Raw genomic sequence first — 23,580 nt, forward strand, 5'->3', positions numbered from 1 at the left:
CAAAGACTCTGGAGTTTTAGAAAGATTCAAAAACCATAAATTGTATTTGGTTTATTTTCAGGTAAGCAGTTGATGCAATATAATATGTATCCTGTATTAGCATTTTTGGATGGAACTACCTCAGCTGTATTGGAAAAGGAACACATTGCTCCAGGTCATAAATATTCACTTGACGACAATCACCCACAGAGGAATGAGCTAGTAGGAGAAAATGAGAAGAAAAAGACAAGTCAACTTTTTAAATTAGAACCTCTCACGGAAGAAGAAGCAAGAGAGGAAACATTGTTTTACTTGTGTGAACTGGCACCTTCAAGTACATTAGATGGTGAAAATTCTTTACTGGACAGTTAGCCAATAAGTTAAAGGTTTGTATCTGTACATCCAGCTAATAACTAACTTAAAACTTGAAACATTTAATTTATACTGTAAGATTGGTTTGTGTAGTTCAGGTCCTATATTGCGATTCTTGTAAATATGTTGCACTCTTTTTGCTAGTATATGCAAAGTACTTTGTCGCCTGTATTCTTAATAACTCCATCAGAAATGCAGCTCTGTGTTCAAGTGACTTTTAGTACTATTGCTGTGGCATTACTGAGCATCATTTTATTTTTGTTACTGATGGCAACAATGTATGAAATTGAAAATCAGTACCCTGGAACTTGTGTAAAATTTTTCCCCAAAATCAACTTGGGATTATTAAAACACTACCGTACATTCCATGACATTTGAAAATATTAGAACTGTATGTTCTGTCCTGTTAGCTAAAGCTTGGGCAATGTTCAGTGATATAGTGTAGCTGCTTTAACCAGATCCCTAATTGCCTTAGAACCTTGAGCAGAAATGTTTTATCTGTAAATATACAGTTCCATATATTGGTTTCTATACTTTAGTTTGAGGTCTAAGAAAGTTAGAATAGGAATGAAACACTTAAACCATGACATTACATTTTGAAATTGTCCCCAGGCCTTAACTACAGTGATAGTGTTCTGTCTGAAATATTCTGGGATTTTTTTTGTGCATAAAAACATTTTGGCTGTTGGTCATTATGAATAGCACTTGCAGGGTAGGTTAAATAGTTGTCTGTTCTAGTGTCATTTGGCAATCAGCTAGAATTGGTCTATGGCAACTACATCTGGTTTGGTGCTTATTATTGGCATAACCTTAAGGGTACTTTTGTCAAACAGTGACGCATTTATATATTTACTGAGGTCAGTACAGGAAAATTTTCCTTGTCTGTCTTCCCCTTGTTAATTTGAATGTAACTTGTGTGTACATAATGTAATGTGGGAGTAAGGTTAACAATGCACGTACTTTGTGCCTCTTGTTCAAATGGCAGAGCTATGGCCTTAAAATTAGCTGTAGTACTTGGCCTTCCAGTAGAAATGAGCTTGAATTTAGACTGTTTTTGAGAGGTACCATACCATAACTTTGACAGGGTCGTAGGTCAAACAATCTATGGAATGTTAATCTTTCAAACTAACTTTCACACTGCTGACCTTGCACGAGTCTGAACCATTGAACTGGTATGTGGAAGATTTAGGTCAATGTCTGCAATTTGCTGCTTGCTGGTCTGCTAAACCCTTTCCTGGACTGGGCCTGGTGTAAGGTTCCAATCATGAACAGTTCTGCAATGCTGGTATCATCTGCCATTCAAATGTTAAATGGTCTTTTGAATACATTGAAATTTAAATTACTTTGTCTAACCTGGTACAGAAACAGTGGGTGAATTTTCCCTACTTATATGGGGAAATCTGGATAAATTTACTGTCAGGTGTGGTAATAGCTGTTGCAATTACTACATCTATATACAGGTCCTGTACTTATTGTTAAGGTATTAGCTCTGCAGAACTGCTGCCATTTAAACAAGATGTGGACCATACAGCAGCTGTGGAGATATTTTTTACTATCTTCAGTAATTTATATTAAAGAAACTCATTTGAATTACAACACAGGATTCAAAATTAAATCAATACAAAGTTGAACTGTTTAGAAGTGACTTGTAGATTGGTTTTAAATTATCCATACTCAACAGATTTGATTTTGCATATAATCAATCTAATCAATACTGATCCTGGGATTAAAGCTTCAACTAGAAATTTAGCCTTTCTATAAATAGTTACTGTTTTTCATCATGAAGGATGTCTATTTACCAATTTACACAGTCAGTAGTACTTTGAAACCCTGTTCACATTGGCTACCTCATTCCCAAGTTGGAGTTTCAATAAAGTTATCAAATTTATATTAAAGATTACTCATTTCCAAATTTAATGCTTACAATAAAATCCACAACTATTTTCACAATCACTTGTTTTCTAAATGGTTAAATTAAATGTTAGAGCAAGGCCAGCCAATGACATGTTAGCAGTACTGATTCACCTTTAAAGCTTACATTTAGGTTGAGTATATGCATTCTGAAATTCTAGAAAACAATTCCAATACTTCAGTGCAAGTTGCATTTGTCACTGCACAGCAAGTCAAATTTATTTTGTAGATAGTAATCTAAAACATACTACTGACTAGCTTTATCCTTGTCACTAAGCAGAAAATTTCTACAAACCAGTTACATGTTTCAAGACACAACTTAAGGTAAATGCTACCTTTTTCTCTTTAAATATTTAATATGTACCACAATACTTTAATGGGAAATCACTGACATTTACCATCAATATAGGTGTAAATCATTTGATGTTTGCATTCATTCTCAATTATCAGATTATCCATGTAATCTGTTAAACATTTCAAAGCCAAGGTCTTAGCCATGCAATAAAAGTGAAAAATTACCACATAACACACCCATGTTTACAATTAGTGATCTTCAAATATTGCTATTTGAATTTTAATCACAAGACAAGCTAGGCATTGCAACAGCAACCACATGCTTTAAATGTTGGCTCTTCAATCAAAATCACGAGTTGTCAAAACAAGTGGTGCAACCAGTGTCCATCCATACAGCAAGATGCAAATCCAGCTGGAAGAAATCTTCACCCACACTGAAGGCCACTTGCTGGTCATTTCATAAGAAGAATCAGGGCTGAAAGGAAAACAATTACCATTCATACACTAAGCATGCTAAACATGAATGAAGTATCTGCAAGGTAGGTATCCTTAATAATTCAGCCATACACCCTGATGTGCATTATCCACTCCACACACCACCCCCACCCCCCCCTTATGTTTGATACACAAATCCCTCTCCTGCATTATCTATGTGAAAAGTGACTTGGCTAATCTTCTAACTGATCCTTACAAGGCAACCACCCTCTGCCATAAGATAGCATGTAGAAAATCACTATGTACAGAAAGTGATGCTTTGCTCGTGCTGGATTCTGAAGAGGAGCACCAAATTTTGTGTCAACTAGGATGGTGAGCATCAACCATAATCCCTTTAACTAATGTACAGTTCAGTTCTCTCCTCAAACCAACAAATATCTGCTTTCCAGCAGGATTCAGTGAGCTCAAATACTTATCAAAACTGAGAAAATATAGCATCACCTAAAATGAATCATTATGAACAAACCCAATATAAAAAAGGTGCAAATACAAATTTATCATGCCTCAGTCAAGCTATAATACCCAATTAATTCTGAAGCATGCAAACTATTTATTCCCCCCCCCCAACAATAAAACAAGCAGCAGATGGAAGTTTAATGATACTTTGTAAGACCGTCAACAGTAAAGGAAATGTTTTGACTTAAAATATTTACATACCTATACCAGTTGGTTAGTGTCATCATAATGTAAAGGGAGGCCAAAAACAGCATAAAATGAAAGAAGGAGTAGCTATAGGTGACACCATCTTTTTCATTATCCTCTGCGCGATGTGCATTGTTGCCATCATCCAGTGAGCTGTCACTTCGAGCAACTCCTTCTTCTATAAGTGTTGATTCGTCACTTGTTAGAGTGAGTTTGTTAACCTGGCTGTTGTTTGATGTTCGAATACTGTGAAAATTCAAAAAACTTGGAGTGTTATAAAGTTATTTGCTATAAACAAACAATTGCTACACAGCAAATTGGTTTGCTTCAGTACATTATCCCAATTAATTTTCTCTGCTTATCAGTACTTCATTAATTTGCTCAGAATTGGGAGGAGTTAGCAAAAAAAAAATCGATCATTGATGGTTGCAGTGTTTACCTCATTTCCAAGGTTGTGACCTTCATGGAAAATCTGGGGGTAGAAGTTAGTTCTCTAATTTAATGCAATGAATTGCAGTGCACAATTTGTATACATTGAACTCTGTGGCTCTTCTGAAGTCTGGGGCTTGACTCCTTGATGTCACATTAACTCAAATATTGTCTTGATTTATGGGTAGTAAATCTAAAGTCAATATACAAAAGGGATAAGAGGATAATTTGCACAAAGAAAGATATTCCAGTTGAAGGTCAATCATCCCAGTCCCGAGACATTACTCCAGCAAATCCTCCAGACAACATTTTCAGCCCTAACCATCTATAGCTGCTCCACCAATAACACAGTTTTAAGTTGGGTGGTTTGCTGAAAACTGGACAATGTTAGTTTGCAATCGTGGCAAGGAGTGGCTCAAGGTCCCGTCACCACAAAGCCTTTTTACTATTTATAAGGCAGAAATCAGGAATATAGTGAAATCCTCCACTTCAGTGGACAAATGTAAATCCAAAAACACTCAAGCTAAACACCATCCAGGAAAATGGAACCCTATTAACCATCTTTACTATTCATTTCTTCAACCACAGTGCATCGTGCCTGCATTGTGCTCCATCTTCAAAATGGTACATGATTACTCTTGACAATGCCTACCAAACCCATGACCTCTACCACAAAGTATAGCTTTCTCTCCAATTTACAGACCATCTTAATCTGGAAGTATATCCCCAGGTCTTCAACAGTCACCAGGTCCAAATCCTGGCACACCCGCTCCAACAACACAGTGGAAGTATCTGCAGCATTTCAAGGAGTTACTCAGCACTTCCTTCAAGATCAAAAAGAGATGGAGAATAAACACTGGCCTTGCCAGTGATGCCTGCATCTCCAAAAATTAATTTTTAAAATCTCAAATAGATTTCAGTGCTCCTGTTAGGTCATTGTTTTTAGTGCCTGGAATTTTCAAGCATCACCTTTATAACCAAAAATAAGGATCTTGGATCACTCTAAAGACTGAGCCAAGCTGGGACTGGTGTTCTTGCATGTCACCTAACTGGGGAAGTAGGGAGCATTTTAAAATAAATAGTGGGAACAAGGGATCAAAGTTGGGAAAATGTGGTAACTAAGAATATAGAGACAAGGCTAAGGAGAAAAATTAATATGGAAACTGATAAACACACTGACAGGAAGCAATAGGACACAGCAAATCAGATAAGGTTAGAGGATTACACATTAAAAAGATCAAGACTAAAGGCTCTGTATCTGAATCTTAGCATTCAAAACTAAACAGAGCCAAAAACTGAGCATGCACATAAACAAGTAGAACCTGATGGTCATTACTGAGATATGACTACAGGGTGACATAGATCGGAACTGGTACCTGAAACTTAGATAAAAGAAGCAAGAAAAAACATGGAGTGGCAGCTCTCAACTAATGATGGTCTTAGAGGGATAACCCAACTTCAAGAAACAAGGATGTGGAAGCAGTTTAGATAGTTAATAATAAAAAGCAAAAAGTCACTTGTGGGAGCAGTGTACAGGTTCCCTAGCTTTAACCATGGAGTATACAAGAATGAAATAAGATTAATGGGAGTCTGCAGAAATGTACCACTACAAAAGGGGATTTTAAATCTTAATATGGACTGGAGGAGGAAGGGAAATTAAATGTGGAAAGTTAGACTAAATGAGTTGTTCATAGTGTCCTCAGAATGGTTTCTTTGAAGATCAAATTCTGGAGCCAACTCGACCCTGGTATTTTTAAATGAGAAAGGATTAATAGTGGCTTAATTGACAGTATGCCCTAGGCAGCAGCATATGATTGAATTTTATACTCACCTTGAGAGGAAGAATAATAGAGCTAGCTAGCTAAAGTGAAATTACCTTAAGATGCAGTGACTGATGTTTAAGGGGATATTTCAGAATAGATACATTCCAATGGGAAGAACCACCATCTGTGGTTGACTAAAACACATCAATAATAAATTAAAAGGCATATAATTGTGAAAAGGTAAAGAGAAATAATCAGATTAAATAGAATATATATTTTACAATAAGCAAAGAACGACTAAAAAAGGTAAAATTAGGGTACCATAGGAAGCCAGTTAGTAAAAAGGTTTCTAGAAATAACTTAAGAGAAATGTTAAGTGTGCACCAGAATAATGGAAAATAAAAATGAACAGATACATTCCATCAGTCTTCACTACAGAGGATACAAGTAACATCCCAGAGATAAGGAGAAGCACAAAGGAAAGCTGATCACCAGGAAGTAGTACTGAGCAAATTATTAAAATTGCAGGCTGACAAGCCCTAAAAAGAAGTGGCTAATGAGATAGCTGAAGCACTGGTTTTAATTTTTGGAAATTCCCCAGATTTGAGAAAAGTTACATTAGTTTGAAAACAGTCAAACCAAGCCCCTCATTCAAAAAAATGAGACAGGAAACTACAAACCAGTTAACATTACAAGGAAGATATTGGAAATTATTACTTTTATTTAATAGTTATTAAAAATGTTACCATTTAATCTGAGGAAGTGACAACAAACTGACAAAGGTAAGATAAGAAGATCTAAATTAGAAGTTAACAGACCAGAATTTTCCCCACTGTCCATTCACCCATTATTTTATATACATGCACAATTTACAGTCACAATACAGCCTTGGCTAACATTTATGTTTAGTCACTCCAGGCACATACCCTTCTTTTAAAAAAAATACCCCTGATCAAATTGTTAGACAAAATGCATATCTATTAACAAAAGATACTGACCTTGAATAAAGAACACACAGCAAAAATAGGACCAGTCCTACAATTCCTTGTGCGTCCCACCACTGGATGAACTGACCAGGGACATGAGTCCCTGTGCTATTGTACCCAATCATGCTCAGTAAACTTGGATTGCATTTTCGGTCTGTAAAGAAAAAAGCCTGAAAAGTAGATTCTCTTCCATGTGATTAGCTGCATTTTCAACTTGTTGTCCATTACTTATTACCAAATCTAGATATTCAAGCTGATAACATTCTCAAAACTGTTAAGGGCCATTTCAAGTATTTTAAAGACTGAATTAAATAATTTATAAGACAATATTCCAGGTGTGGTCTCTCCAATGTCTTTTACAGCTATAACATTAACATCCCAACACTTGTACAATGCCCAGCCCAAAGGCAGCAAGAATGCCATATGCCTTCTTCACCACCTTGTCTAACTGTGCCACTACTTTCTGGGAACTATGTATTCGTATCCCTAGGGGTTTCTGTTCTACAATACACCTCCACCACCCCCCCCCCCCCCCCCCCCAGGGCCCTGTTATTCACTGTGCATCTCCTGCCCTGATTTAACTTCTCAAACTGCATCACTTCACACTTGTCCGAGTTTTCCCCAGTTGATCTCGATGCTATTGTAACCATTATATAATTCCCCAAAGTGCTTTATGCAGTGGTAAAATGCATTTTCTATTCAATTATAATATACAAAGGATATTCAGGTTTTTTTTAAACCGCAGTAAATCTCAACCATTCTGGTTCATTAAAATGGGATTTTAGGAATTTTCAGTATTTTCATGATGCAAATTACTTAAAATGTGTATTCTGTAATAAGCAGAAACAGATTAACATTCAATTTATCCAATTAAACAGTCTAATCAGACAAACAATTAAATCTGCTCATTACTATTGCGTCAACAAATTTGTAGGAGGCCATTAAGTCTATGATGCCTCTCAGAGCAATCTCATCAGTTCCATTTCACCAAATTATTTTCCCAATAACCTGTTCTCTCTGATATGCCCATCAACTCCCAGGGATTCTCCTGTCAACCATTAGGGGCAAATTGTAGCAACCAATTAATCCAAGAACCAGCACATCCCTGGGATATGGTAGGAAACCGGACCAGCTAGGGAAAATCCCATACCAGCACGGGGAGAATGTACGAACTTCACACAGATCACCCAGGTGAATGGAGCTGTGAAGGAGCAGTGCCAAATGTAGCACCAAGCCACCCTTGTGATTCCCATCTTCAGTTGGCAAAGTAAAACAAAAACTATGAGAGCATTAATCCTTCACCCAACATACAATTATGGGCAAATACCAGCAGTAAACTCCCTGATAATTTCACCAAGAAATTGTTTTGTCTTTGAAAAATAACATTTCTTTAAGGCCTACTCCCATTGATCTGGCAAGTAGCAAACCAAACTGGTAAAGCAGTTTTCAATATTACTTTCTTTTCTAAATTTTTTTTAAGTGCAGAAATTCTCATTTAATTTTAAGATAACTCAATGCAATTTTCAATGCCACCCTTGACATTGCGTGGCCCAAGTGTTTCCAGCATTTTATGTTTTTTTTAAGTATAACATCATCCTGGCTCATAGTAACTGTTCTTCACACTGCAAAAGAATACCAGAGTTTGAGGCATTATGTTACTTATAATAATGCTTCTCCATTATGACTATTTAGGAAAGTGAACAAAATACCTGGTTCATTGGTCATTGCAGACCATGTTAGATACATGGTGTACAAGGTGATGATGGAGGATTGCAGCAAACCAGATCGAGGCTGGGATTCCTGAAAGTAGATCCTCAATATAAATTGCAGAATGTGCTTTGTCCATAAGGTAACTTTAAATACAAAGCCAAATAATAGACAGCAAAGGCCTTCAGTCTTATTCTGTGCTAGCCTAATTAGTCAGTAGGCTCACCATTTTGTCTTAGGAAGTTTGTACATGTTATTATGCCTGCATACTTCACTAGCATGATCATGTCTGATGATGTCCTTATTTTTGAGGAGGTCACTAGCATAGTTGTTTGAGGCATGTGTGGACATGCTATGAATTCCCAAAAAAGTATCTGCTAAGATTTTGCATGAGAGCTATCCAAAAAAGTGCAAAATAAAAGCTCAAACTTGCATTATATTTGTCATTTATAAAATTTAAAAATAAAGCATGCATTTTGAATATAAAAAGATTCACAGTTCACTGAGCAAAAGGTTCTGTTGTGAGAACCAAAATACATTAAAAGCAATTGCTCTCAATGGTTGAGCAGAATTGAAAACTAATAATTACTGAATATGCCAGCATATCTTTTTTAAAGTGAATAATTCAAAGTAGTTAATTAAAAATTTGGAAAGTTATGCCTAACTTGTATTGAACGTTGCATAGACTACAGAATACCACATACGATTCTAGATACTGAATCACTGGAGAAAGTACAGAAAAGAATTACACCAGAAATGGATATGTAGACAACTTTGTGACAGGGATGATAATTAGTTGGAAGTGCAAGACAGTAGAGTTTAAGACAGAACTCCGACTGGTTTGAAGTAGTGTTTTTTCAGGGATCTTATCATATAAAAGACCAGGCACAAGAAAGGGAAATTGCAAATGCAAATTTGCAGATAACACAAGAGGCTCAGCAAGTTGTGTATGGATAAAGGAAGTTGGAAAGTAGACATACAAATTAAATGAGTGGGAAACTTGTCTGGACTTTAAACTGAGAGAGTACAAGATCATCCACTTTGATCAAAGGCAGCCTGTTCAGAGTATTTTCCTCGGGGTGAGCCCAAGAACTGCAGGGAAGCAAAGGGGTACAAATATCCGTGTTCAAAGATAAAACAACAAAGATCTAATGTACAGGAACAAAAAGTGATTAAAATATTAATGGCGAGTTGGCCTTTATCGCAAGGGGTTTACAATGCAAAAGTGAGGAAGTGATGCTTCAGCAAGCGGCCTCGTCAAGCACCATCCGAGGTACAGTGTTCTGTTCTGGGCACCATACCTCAAGGCAGCCATTTTGACCTTGCATGGATCATTGTACAGATACACCCAAAAAAGTCACAAAGCCTTGAGAGCTAAATTTTTAAAACACATACAATAAACTCAACTTATGTTCGTGTCGGAAAAGACGAGATGTCTTCAAAAGAAAAAATTATTTGAAGTAAACTATAGGTGGGAGTTACACTGTAGTTAGTAAAAAGACAAATACATTTAAGTTGCACATTAGCCATGATCTAATATAATTCCAGGAAAAGAGCTATTGTGTTACTATGAGCTATGTGTTCCGATACTTCTACAAACACTTGCCAGGGCAGATAAAAAAATTCTTCTTGCTTTTGTTGTTGTTAATTTGAATTTTAAACTTAAAAGTCAACTAAAGTTTCTGAAACATACCTGTATCTTTGGGAGGATGGACATAACAGAGGATGCCACACACAACAGCATATTTAAACTGATGAAGACTTTGTTCTCGGTGCAGCCCTCAGGATGGGTGTAGTAGCAATAGAAGAGAACTATGGCAACCAAGGACAAAAGGTAGTTCATGCCAGTTGCCGACAGCAGTGCTGCAAGAGAAAGTACAGAAACTGCTAGCCATCTACTGCAACACTGGAACAGTAATTTCAGCAAACTTCATGAGTCTCAAATTTCACCTATTCCCTACTTTTATAAACCCACCTCACAAAACACACATCAACACTACCCCCAAGAGTTATTATTCTCCAGTTTGCTTCACCTACCTGCATACCAGCACCTAGAATTGCCTTCTTCCATTTTTTCAACCCACGATTCATTCCAGGAGTGGGCAAAATCAATGAGTAGGACCAACTGAATTAAAATGAAACAGAATGCACCAGCCATTCCAACATAGAACCAGACTGCAATAAAGTAACATAAAATAAAGCTCAAACATGGCAGTTTAACGTGAATTACATTATATACAAAATTTAACTGTACATTTAGAACATTGTAAGAAGATTCAGTTCACTAAGCAAAATAATTTTTACTGTGATAACTAAAAAAAACCTAAAAGCCCTTGAATCGACAAAAACTGTTGCAATTTCTCTTAACGGTAGAGCAAAAATGAAAACCAGTAATTACTGAATATGCCAGCTTTCTTTTAAAAATAGCAATTAAATATTTTGTATTAATAAGTAGGAAAGTTGTGCTAAATTTGTATCGAGCCTTATTTAGACCACATTTAAGACTATCATTTATAATTCTCGATGCAGAAAAGATTTACCAAGAAGACCACAGAAATGAGAGAGGGTATACATATTACAGATGGATGTACAAACCGGGTCTTTCGAGAAAAGGCAGCTTAGGGGTGACCTAATAGAGGTCTTTAAAATTATGAAACATTGAGAATGTTTTCAGTTGGGAAGAGGATGACAAGGGACCATCAATAGAAGATAGGCAATTCATAAGCAACTTCATTACTCAAAAAAAAAGTGTGAATGTGGAACACATTGTTACAATGAGTGGTTGCACTGAATAGCACAGAAGCAGTTAAGGACAAGCATGAGGGAAAAAGAGTTACAGTTTTAAAGAAAGACTGATGGAAGGAAGTTCACATGAAGCATATGCACCAGCATGGACTGGTTGGGCCAAATAATCTGCCTCTGAAGTATATCCTATGCAATATGATGCCAAGTGAAATAGTCAATTGAAAGCAAGCTTAATGTCTTTGTATCAATATTTTTACATGCAAGAACAGAATAAATAGGAGGAGTAGGCTATCTGGCCCATTAAGCCTTTTCCACCTTTCAATAAGGTCATGGCTGATCTGGCCATGGACGCAGCTCCACCAGCCTGCCTTTTCCCCGTAACCCTTAATTCCCCTACTCTGCAAAAATCTATCTGTGTCTTAAATATATTTAGTGAGGTAGCCTCTACTGCTTCTCCAGGGAGAGAATTCCATAGATTCACTACTCTCTGGGAAATGCAGTTCCTCTTTATTTCCATCCTAAATCTACTCCCTCCGAATCTTGAGGCTATGTCCCCTAGTTCTAGTCTCACTTACCAATGGAAACAATCCCTTTCATATTTTTATGTTTCTTTAAGATCTCCTCTCATTCTTCTGAATTCCAGTGAGTATAGTTCCAGACAACACAATCTCTCCTCATGGACTAACCCTTTCATCTCTGGAATCAACCTGGTGAACCTCTTCTGCACTGCCGCCAAAGCCAGTATATCTTTCCTCAAGTAAGGAGACCAGAACTGCACACAGTACTCCAGGTGCAGCCTCACCAGTACCCTGTACAGTTGAAGCATAACCTCCTTGCTCTTAAATTCAGTGCCTCTGAGCAATGAAGGCCACTATTCCATTTGCCTTCTTGATAACCTGTTGCACCTGCAAACCAAACTTTTGGAAGTGCTTGTGCATGAATCACAAGTCCTTCTGCACAACAGCATGCTGCAATCTTTCACCATTTAAATAATAACCTGATCTTCTACTTTTCCTTCTAAAGTGAATGACCTTGCATTTAACAACATTAGACTCCATCTGCCAGATCTTTGTCCACTCACTTAATCTATCTATATCTCTGCAGACTCTCTGCATAATTTGCTTTTCCACTCAATTTAGTGTCATCAGCAAACTTAAGATATGCTGCACCCTGTCCTCTTCCAAATCATTAATGTATATCATGAACAGTTGTGGGTCCAGCACCAACCCCCACAGCACTCTGCTCACCACTGATTGCCAACCAGAGAAACATCCATTTATCCCAACTCTGCCTTCTATTGGTTAACCAATCCTCTATCCATGTTAATACATTACCCCAACTCCATGCATCCTTATCTTATGGATAAGTATTTTAAGTGGCACTATGTCAAACGCCTTCTGGAAATCCAAGAATACAACATCCACCTGTTCCCCTCTTGCCACTGCACTCGTTATATCCTCAACGAACTCCAGTAAGTTTGTCAAAAAGGAACTGTCCTTCCTTAATCCATGCTGCATTTGCCTGATGGAACCACTTCTATCCAGCTGTCTCACTGTTTCTTCCTTAATGATAGCTTCAAGCATTTTCCCAACTATAGACATTAAGCTAACTGGCCTATAGTTACCTGCCTTTTGACTACATCCTTTTTTTTTTGAAAAGACGGTGTTGTGACATTCACTGTCTTCCAATCTGCTGGGACCTGCCCAGTGTTATCACCAAGTTCTAATGTCAGGGATCAGTGATACACCATACTGATTAATGTCAGTTCTGCAAATTAACTGTAAAATTATTTTCTTGTAGAAATACTTTCCCTGCTTGACCTTTAATATAGACTTTTCTTCATTGCTTTATAATATGCAAACTGTTATCTGCTCTCAACATTCTGTGTAAATTGCTGAACTCAAGATTAGTTGTTATATCCATGCAACACCAAGGGTGTATTGTAATTTAATTAAGACTTTGTCCAGATATGCCACATTATGCAATTAAATGACCTGGTAAGAATATCAGCACATCCATTACACAAACCTGTTGTGAAGGGTCCTTCTGGAATGAAGAAAGCACCCACTGTGATTGCAACCACTGTAGCAAATTTGAAGAACCAAAATCTAGAAAAGAATAAAAGCCAGCAAGATCATTGACAATCTGCAGTTCCGAACATTTATTTTAATATCTTTTTCATTGTCAAAGGAGGCATTGGACAGCAGAACAAAGATATACATCTAGATTTGCTCGAATAAATTATCACATTCCTGATAAAAAAAGATTTCATGCCATTCAAATAAACACCTTTCATTAAAATGGTAAAATGTGCAAAATTTAGCACTTTCACTCCAATACCGGGGGCCAGGAGACAAAAGCTTAAGTAATTAATTTTAATTAAGAAAATTTAAGTACATCTTCATCATTAATCACTGATGTTCTAGTCACTGTCTCATTGTATTAATATCAATAGTTCCTCAGACAGAATTTGGAGGTGCAACCAGTTAATGGAGAAATAAAAGCATCGGCCTCTTCCCCTTTGCCTATTTTATGTACACCTGTCCACAACTGTGAAGCCCAATTAATTAGCCAGAAATCTTCAGCTGAGGGAAGGGAGCAAGAAGTACATTAAAATGTCAAACTTTATGGGCACAAACCCATCCTCAGACACACCTTACTTGAAAAGCATCAAAGTCTCATTGAAAACGAGTATCGCAAGAGTCAAGAGACACTTATCAGGTCAGGCAACATTTGTTCTCATAAGGTTGTACTTCACTGTTTGGTAATCAAGAAACTATGATATATTACAGTAATGGGAAGGTGCCCAGAGAGCAGACACGACACTGTTTCATCAGAAGTTTAAGCTTTAAGGAAGTGTTGCAGAAATTTGGCCTTTTCACCCCAGAAAGGAGGCATCTTAAAAGCTATCCTACATACCACTGCTTTTGTCTTCTTAGACAATCCCTTGGATTGAACACAACTTCCTTCCATTCCAGTTCTGTGAAGGGACAAAGTGTGACCTGCAGAACCTGTCGTGGTAGGACAGGAGGTGCCTGATGGTATTAGAGGTTTCTGTACTCCCAATAAAGGGACTTTAGGTTTTCATGGCATCCAGAATGCTCCTTCTCCATTCTCAGCCATTAGGAGCAAGGGATTCCCGTAAAACAGTGGGAATGTTACAATTTTTCCCAAGGAGACTTTGAGAACATCCTCAAATCATTTTTTTCTTCCTCCTGACCAAATTCAAAAGTAAAGTAATTGTTTCGGGAGTCTAGTATCAGGCACGGGTGACAATGGCATACCCAGAGCAAGGAGAGTGTAATTAGACCTTGGTGCTGGGGATGTTGACCTGGGAGAGAATGCTGACATTGGCTCACTTATCCTGCCAGTGGATTTGAAGAATATTGGTGTTCCTTCTTTCGTGCTTTGAGCTGCCTGCTGTAGGTAGGGCATGGATCAGAAGCACACAGGTTCCAAAATAACAACTTATGCAGTAAATTTGACAATAGAAACAGGGTTAGCACAGTGGTGCAGTAGTTAGCACTGCTGCCTCAGTTCTAGAGACCTGGGTTCAACCCGGAACATAGAAACATAGAAAAAACTACAGCACAATCCAGGCCCTTCAGCCCACAAAGCTGTGCCGAACATGTCCCTACCCTAGAAATTACTAGGCTTACCCATAGCCCTCTATATTTTTCTCAGCTCCATGTACCTATCCAACAGTCTCTTAAAAGACCCTATCGTATCCACCTCCACCACCACTGCCGGCAGCCCATTCCACGCACTCTCTGAGTAAAAAAACTTACCCCTGACATCTCCTCTATACCTACTCCCCAGCACCTTAAACCTATGTCCTCTTGTGGCCACCATTTTAGCCCTGGGGAAAAGCCTCTATCTACCCGATCAATACCTCTCATCATCTTACATACCTCTATCAGGTCCCCCCACATCCTCTGTCGCTCCAAAGAGAAAAGGCCAAGTTCCCTCAACCTGCTTTCATAAGGCATGCTCCGCATTCCAGGCAGCATCCTTGTAAATCTCCTCTGCACCCATTCTATGGCTTCCACATTTTTCCTGTAGTGAGGCGACCAGAACCCAGCACAATACTCCAAGTGGGGTCTGACCAGGAACCTATATAGCTGCAACAATACCTCTCAGCTCCTAAATTTAATTCCCCAATTGATGAAGGACAATATGCCTTCTTAACCACAGAGTCAACCTGCGCACCACTTTGAGCATCCAATGGACTCGGACCCCAAGATCCCTCTGATCCTCCACACTGCCAAGAGTCCTACCATTCATACTATATTCTGCCAACATATTTGACCTACCAAAATTAAACACTTCACACTTATCTGAGTTGAACTGCATCTGCCACTTCTCAGCCCAACTTTGCATCCTATCTATGTCCCTCTGTAACCTCTGACAGCCCTCCAAACTATCCACAACACCCCCAACCTTTGTGTCATCTGCAAACTTATTAACCCACCCCTCCACTTCCTCATCCAGGTCATTTATAAAAATCACAAAGAGCAAGGGTCCCAGTACAGATCCCTGAGGTACACCACTGGTCACCGACCCTTCAACAACCACTCTTTGCCTTCTGTGGGCCAGCCAGTTCTGCAATGTCCCCTTGGATCCCATGCCTCCTTACTTTCTCAATAAGCCTTGCATGGGGTACCTTATCAAATGCCTTGATGAAATCCATATACACTACATCTACTGCTCTCCCTTCATTGATGTGTTTAGTCACATCCTCAATAAAGTCAATCAGGCTCGTAAGGCAGGACCTGCCCTTGACAAAGCCATGCTGACTATTCCTAATCATATTATACCTCTCCAAATGTTCATAAATCTTGCCTCTCAGGATCTTCTCCATTAGCTTACCAACCACTGAGGTAGGACTCACTGGTCTATAATTTCCTGGGCTATCCCTACTCCCTTTCTTGAATAAGGGAACAACATCTGCAACCCTCCAATCTTCCGGAACCTCTCCCGTCTCCATTAACGATGCCAAGATCATCGTCAGAGGCTCCGCAGTCTCTTCCCTCGCCTCCCACAGCAGCCTGGGGTACATCTCATCCGGTCCTGGCGACTTATCCAGCTTGATCCTTTCCAAAAGTTTCAGCACCTCCTCTTTTCTAATATCTACAAGCTCAAGCTTTTCAGGCTGCTGCAAGTCCCCACTACAATCCCCCAGATCTTTTTCCGTAGTGAATACTGACGTAAAGTATTCATTAAGTATCTCCACTATTTCTTCCAGATCCATACACACCTTCCCACTGCTGCACTTGATAGGCCCTATTCTTTCACATCTTATCCCCTTGCTCTTCACATACTTGTAGAATGCCTTGGGGTTTCCTTAATCCTGCCCGCCAAAGACTTCTCATGTCCCCTTCTGGCTCTCCTAATCTCCTTCTTAAACTCCTTCCTATTAGCCTTATACTCTTCCAGATCTAACATTACCTAGCTCTCTGTACCTTTTGTAAGCTTTTCTTTTCCTTTTGACTAGATTTATTATAGCCTTTGTACACCACGGTTCCTGTATCCTCTCGTGACTCCCGTCTCATTGGAACATGCCTATGCAGAACTCCACACAAATATCCCCTGAATATTTGCCACATATCTTCCATACTTTTCCCAGAGAATATCTGTTCCCAATTTAATCTTCCAATTTCCTGCCTGAGAGCCTCATAATTCCCTTTACTCCAAGTAAACACCTTTCTAGTCTGTCTGTTCCTATCTCTCTCCAGTGCTAACGTAAAGGAGATAGAATTATGATCACTATCACCAAAATGTTCACCAACTGAGAGATCTGACACCTGACCAGGTTCATTTCCCAATACCAAATCAAGCACAGCCTCTCCTCTTGCAGGCCTATCTACATATTGTGTCAAGAATCCTTCCTGAACACACTTAAACTCCACCCCATCTAAACCCCTCACTGTCTGGAGATGCCAATCGATGTTTGGGAAGTTAAAATCCCCCATCACAACAACTCTGTTATTCTCACATCTTTCTAGGATCTGCTTCCCTATCTGCTCTTCAATATCCATTACTATTGGGCGGCCTATAAAAAAACACCCAGTAAAGTTATTGACCCCTTCCTGTTCCTAACCTCCACCCACAAAGACTCCGTAGGCAGTCCCTCCATGACGTCCACCTTTTCCGCAGCTGTGACACTATCTCTAATCGACAGTGCCACTCCCCCACCTCTTTTGCCTCCCTCCCTGTGCTTTCTGAAACAGCTAAAACCCAGCACTTCAAGCAACCATTCCAGTCCCTGAGCCATCCAAGTCTTCGTAATGGCCACATCACAGCTCCAAATATTGATCCAAGCTCTAAGCTCATCCGCCTTGTTCACAATACTCCTTGTGTTAAAATAGACACATCTCAAACCTGTCTGAGCACATCCCTTCTCTATCACCTGCCTATCGTACCTACTACTAGCTTTCTCTATTTGAAAGCCAAACACCTCTTCCCCAGTCTCTCCAGTTCAGATCCCACCCCCTAACAATTCTAGTTTAAACTCTCCCCAGTAGCCTTAGCAAACCTCCCCTCCAGGATATTGGTCCTCCTGGGATTCAAGTGCAACCCGACCTCATACCTGCCCCAAAAGAGGCCCAAATGATCCAGAAATCTGAATCCCTGCTCCTTACTTCAATCCCTCAGCCACGCATTTAACCTCCTCCTCATTCTGTTCCTATACCCACTGTCGCTTAGCACAGGCAGTAATCCGGAAATTACTACCTTTGAGGTCCTGCTTCTCAACTTCCTTCCTAATTCTCTATAGTCTTTTTTCAGGACCTCATTCCTTTCCCTACCTATGTTGTTGGTACCAATATGTACCACGACCTCTGGCTGTTCTCCCTCCCCTTTCAGGATATCTTGGACGCGATCTGAAACATCCCGGACCCTGGCATCTGGGAGGCAAACTACCTTCCAAGTTTCTTTCCTGCGTCCACAGAATCACTTGTCTGCCCACTTAACTATAGAGTCCCCTATCACTAGTGCCCTCCTCTCTCCTTCCCTACCCTTCTGAGCCACAGGGATGGACTCTGTACCAGAGTCACTGCCACTGTTGCTTCCCCCAGGTAGGCTGCCTCCCCCAACAGTACTCAAGCAGGAGTACAGTTTGTACATTCTCCCTATGTCTGCATTAGTTTCCTCTGGGTGCTCCAGCTTCTTCCCACATTCTGAAGACATAGGTTCATTGGCTACTGCAAATTGCCCCTGGTGTAGGCGGATGGTAGATAGATCAGGGAGGGCAGGGCACAGATGAGGATTTGATAGGATTAATTCACACGAGTGCTTGATGGTCACTGTGGACATGGTGGGCCAGAGGTCCCACTTTCATCTTGTGTAACTCTATGACAAAAGGCTCCAGGATTGCTTCACAAGAAATGAAAAAGAACAGACTTCAAATCAAATTCAATTATAGGGGATCATTTTAAAGGAAGGACAGATAGAGACGTTAAAGGAACACGAGAGGCTGGAACAAGGATAACTAAAGTGAAGGAAAAAAATTGCGGAAGAGGATAAAGGCAAGTGAGCACATTTATTTCAATGGTCTTCATACTGAAGGTAACTTAATTAGAAATACCTTAAATCATTGTTTCAATCTTAGTAATGTTTTGAGTGAATATTCATAAGTCTACACCCCTTTATGAAGCTAGCATTAATGGAATCCTTGAGTATATCACTTATCAGTAGATCTTTCTGCTGCAGCCTTGATGTAGCTTGAGGAGGAGGGTAGAGTGATTCATAGTGAATAAAATAAAAGTGCAATAAAAACTGGCTCATGGGCAGCATCATAACAAACTTACTCCCACAACACCAGCAATTATACAGCACACTTGTAGCTGATTACCTAATCATCACATGGAATCAAACTGCTGGTAACTTACAGGCTGCAAACCCTCCCTCTCCCACTTCTTGGAACCAAAATGATGTATATTACCCATTGTGTACTGCAGCCCTTGGATCTTGACTGCTCTTCACTTTAATCATCAGCAAGGAAAACAGAAGGAAGAACATTGCCATGCCAAAGCAAACCCTGTACACAGCCTTGTATCCAACCAGCACATCACAGTTCACCTGTCCATGGACACCAGGGATGGTTGTGCCCATTCCACCATCACAAAACCCTGGAATCTGCATAGGAAGAGGGGAAATAGGAGGAATTAAAATTACTCATCCTTTAGATACAAGGAAGTTGCAAAGCAAAATTAAAAATACTTCTGTGGGGAAATAACTTGTCTTCATAGCTCTGAAACATATCTAACTAAGTGTGTTGAACTATAATTTATTTTAATCAACACGTTGCAAGACCATGCAAGGGGTATATGAAGTGATATAGTGTTTTTCCACAGTGCTCTAAACACAAATCGTTGAATTTACTTTAAAGACGATTCACATTCAATTCCCTTACTCAGGTTACTTCCCTGTAGATTTCTACTCTTCAGTCCTTGGTTTCTGTTTATTAACTAGAAATAAAAAGATACCGGTGTTTCATAATAAGTATAGGCATAAAGTGCTTATGTTCCTGGACCAACAAAGCACCAAAATACCATTATGGTATTTAAACCTTTTTTTAAGAAAAACGCATTAATGGAAGTTACAAAAGACAATTGATTCACTAACATCCTTATGGAAGGAGAGTGCAGATCTTGCCTGGTCAGACCAAAGATGTCAGTCACTCATCAACACAAGAGCTCCAGCGATTCAAAATAAGATGACTTTCAATGGTAACCAGATAGGAAATGAGTGCCAATTTTGTCAACAATGTTCACTTGCCTAAAATTAACTTTTCATAAAGCTTCTGAAAAACTTCAGTTGGGGCATCTCAATACAAAGTGCCAAGATCCACCTGCTGGAAACCTGTGCTGATTATCCTAATGGACATCCATAATCAAACCTACTTGACTTGAGAACAGCAACCAACCAGTTCATAAGTGGCCACATACAAGGTACCCATCATTGTTAAGATGTCAAATGCCTAGCAGAAGTGAGTGACAGGTCACTGTGGCCCTCTCTCCAGAAGAATCCATAGTTGATGCATTTTCCCCTCACTATGCACCATAACCCTAGATGCTTTATTGAGTGCTGGTTTGCATCAAGCCTTACATTACCCCAGCCAGCTATATACACCAAGGATCCAGCATGCTGAACTTCCCACTGCAGGAACATTTTAGCTTTGACACCACCCCAAAACACAATGATAGTCACGTTTGGGCAGAAGCAACATCCCCAATAGTTCAACCCCGATGTTTTAGCGCAGGGAAGGACCCGGCACACCCAGTTACTAAGTTCTTGAGCCATTCTACAAATTCCCAACAAAGCTTCTGAAGGCAACCCCTAGAACCACAATGAATTCATGAGGTTAAACTTCTTAGCTCAATTGTTGAAAGCAAATATAGTCAGACAAAAAAAAACAGGTGTTGAAAAGTGAGGGAAAAAAAAATTGCCTAAATTATAAAACAACTGTATAGCGTAAACAGCACAGAAATAGGGTATTTGACTAACCTGCTTTTAGGAATATTTATGCACCACTAGCCTCCTCCCATCCTTCCCCAATAATTATCCTTTAACCCTTTCTCCCTTGCATATTTAACTAGCGTTCCCTTAAATGCATCAGTTCATTAGACTCATTACCCTGAGGGCCAGCTCCACATTTTTAATCACACTGAAGCAGTTTACATCTAAACTGATACGTTTGTGCCTTGCACTAGTACAGCAAGCACCACAAGACTGCCAACAGATACTCAACCTTCTTGAGCTGCTCTTCCATTCCTGGCATTAACATAATACAAGCTACTCCCACTCCTAGCAGCAGAAAGAATGCAAAAATCAGACGAGTCACTGTTGAATTCTTCCCGCTGGGGCAGCATCCACAAAGAAGGCATGGTGCACTGCCACATAAACATGGTATCTGCAAAGAAAAAGAAATGAACCAATGAAACTATCTCCATATAGCCATACACCAAGAAAAAGTCACCTTTGGACATTGCTTTTCAACTATTCATGTGAATTTTATGAAAAAACTTCCAAGTGTTAAATGATATAATTATTAGTAATATATCTAATACTGGATCTCTAGTCCAGTGACTGAAAGCCAGTCCAGATGAAGGTTTCAACCCAGAATATTGACTCTCTATTTCCTTCCATAGACACTGCCCGACCCACTAAATTCCTCCAGCATCTTACATGTTGCTGCATGAAATTCAATGAACCAGGTTGTGTCTGTGAACAGCAGATTGCGTACACACAGCATGAATTCACTCAGCCTGGCAGTCACGTTATTCTCAGATTATGAGGTGCACATTCTTGTTGCAAAACTTTCAATATCAAGCCAGTATTAAGTAATCAGTTGATTTCCACAGAGGACATTGATACGTTTTAGTATATTTGTGCACTAAAATGGTAGATGAAACATAACATGAATTTAGAATTACACACACTGACAGAAGAAACAGAAACAATATAATGTATTGTTTTTAAATGATCAATAAACAATGGAAATAAAATAACATAAAATAAATAGAGGAACTGAATAGCAAGTCAGCCTGAATGTGTGGAGATAAAAGGGCAGATTGATAATCTATATAATTATGATTTGAAGTACAACTACAAAGCTCAGTAGTTTAAATTACTGTAATCAGTCAATAATTACATTAGAAAAAAGATTTGAAAACTTTTTTTGAAATCTAGCATAAACTGATTAATGTGTTTAAAGAATACTGGGAGGTACCATGGAATATACACAGGTAAGAAATTAGTACATTGGTGGCCAGTTTCAATATATTGGCCAATAGTTTTCCTAGAAGGAAGAGAAAAATCTCAAACAAAAAATGAGTAAGCCACAACGAGCCATTCAACTGACACCTGTGACCCAGTTAGAAACATCACGCCCGACTTCTACTACAGGCTGTTCTCTCACCCTATCAGCCAGTGATTGCATCTTGTCCTGCAAAGGGCGAGATGAAAGGCAAACCAGAAGGATGCAATCTCTGTTAACGTTTGCATATCATATAGTCACCATTATATTTAATCTTTATATACAACTGAAGCAATTTACAGCAACAACTAGAAAGGAAAATCAACAACTCAACCAGGAGCAATCCAAGCAGCCATCTCAACAACCGCCCACCCAGGCTTGCAACAAATGACTGCTGCAAATACATCCCCTGCTGCAGTGCAAACCCTTTTGATATAAAGACCAAATTAAAATTAAATCGTCGCTGCCCTCCCCGTTTGTAACAAAGACTTGTCTCGCATCCATCCAATACACTCCCCTGTAATACTGCATCATTGCCAGCCGTGGTTCGGCATCAGCCCCAGCTCTGGCACTCAGATGCTGCAGACTGGAACAGCTGTTACTACGTAGCGTTGATCCTCAGCCGGTGAAGACCGTGCGCTCTCTGAAGGCCCGTCCACCATGACTCATCTCGTCAGCCACTGCCACCAGCCAAACACGGACCAAAGGAGACGAGGCCAGTGGCACTCAATAACAACGCCCAGCATTAAAATAAGAACCCGCAATGCACAAAACGCAAAAAATAAAAAAAAATCACTGGCGGTCCGAGCCCATCCTCGGGTGCGTTGACCGTCTTTGTTCACGATTCAGACGGGGAACCGTTCCGCCGGCGAGCAACTCGTCTGCAACCGCTTTATTCGCAACCCTACTGGCAAAACGATCTGCGGGCCATTTGCCCCGGAGCCACATACGTACCCAGCTAGCGAGAGAACAAGCCCCGAGAGCGGCGCCCATCGCTCCTGCTCCGGCTGCCTGCGATGCAATGGCTCGGGATTGACAGCTTGTTTACTCGCGCTGCGCTTCCGCTCCCAGGCTCCTGCCAATCCCCGTCCTGCAGCCTGGCACACGCTTCCGGGTCTGGCCGGCGCTGCATCAGCCTCTACGCAATTACAATACCGCTGCAAACACGTTTTCCTTATTCCAATCTCCAGAATATTGAAACTGAACTGTTATTTAGAACATAAGGCCATCTGTCTCGTCGAGCCTGCTCCCCCATTCAATAAGATCATGGTTGATCTGGCCATGGGCTCAAATCCTTTCCCCCCAATAACCCTTAATTCCCCTACTATGCAAAAATCCAAATGTGTCTTAAATACATTTAATGAGGTAGCCTCCACTGCTTCCCTGGGCAGAGAATTCCACAGATTCACTACGCTCCGGGAAAAGCAGTTTCTCCTCATCTCTATCTGAAATCTACTCCCCCGAATCTTGAGGCTATGTCCCCAAGTTCTATTCTCAC

General features: G+C 39.7%; 2 protein-coding genes across 2 annotated transcripts in view; one reads left to right on the forward strand and one right to left on the reverse strand.

The window, feature by feature from the left end:
• hsf2 (heat shock transcription factor 2) overlaps positions 1–2,792 on the forward strand; it is a 41,058-nt gene extending 38,266 nt beyond the window's left edge. Inside the window, exon 12 of the mRNA XM_052025484.1 lies at positions 62–2,792. Coding sequence (XP_051881444.1) covers positions 62–351 — 290 coding nt within the window. The 3' untranslated portion in view covers positions 352–2,792. The remainder of the gene's footprint in view (positions 1–61) is intronic.
• On the reverse strand, positions 1,887–23,189 carry serinc1 (serine incorporator 1). Its single transcript, XM_052025486.1, has 10 exons — positions 23,037–23,189; positions 21,075–21,236; positions 19,266–19,459; positions 13,352–13,431; positions 10,616–10,753; positions 10,272–10,441; positions 8,581–8,671; positions 6,884–7,025; positions 3,709–3,939; positions 1,887–3,031 (listed from the first exon to the last, which is right to left on the reverse strand). The coding sequence occupies exons 1-10, from the start codon at positions 23,073–23,075 to the stop codon at positions 2,896–2,898; spliced, it is 1,383 nt and encodes a 460-aa protein (XP_051881446.1). The 5' UTR covers positions 23,076–23,189; the 3' UTR covers positions 1,887–2,895.
• Positions 23,190–23,580: the final 391 nt, after the last annotated feature.

This window comes from Pristis pectinata, chromosome 10 (genome assembly GCF_009764475.1).
Source record: "Pristis pectinata isolate sPriPec2 chromosome 10, sPriPec2.1.pri, whole genome shotgun sequence".
Classification (NCBI taxonomy): domain Eukaryota; kingdom Metazoa; phylum Chordata; class Chondrichthyes; order Rhinopristiformes; family Pristidae; genus Pristis; species Pristis pectinata.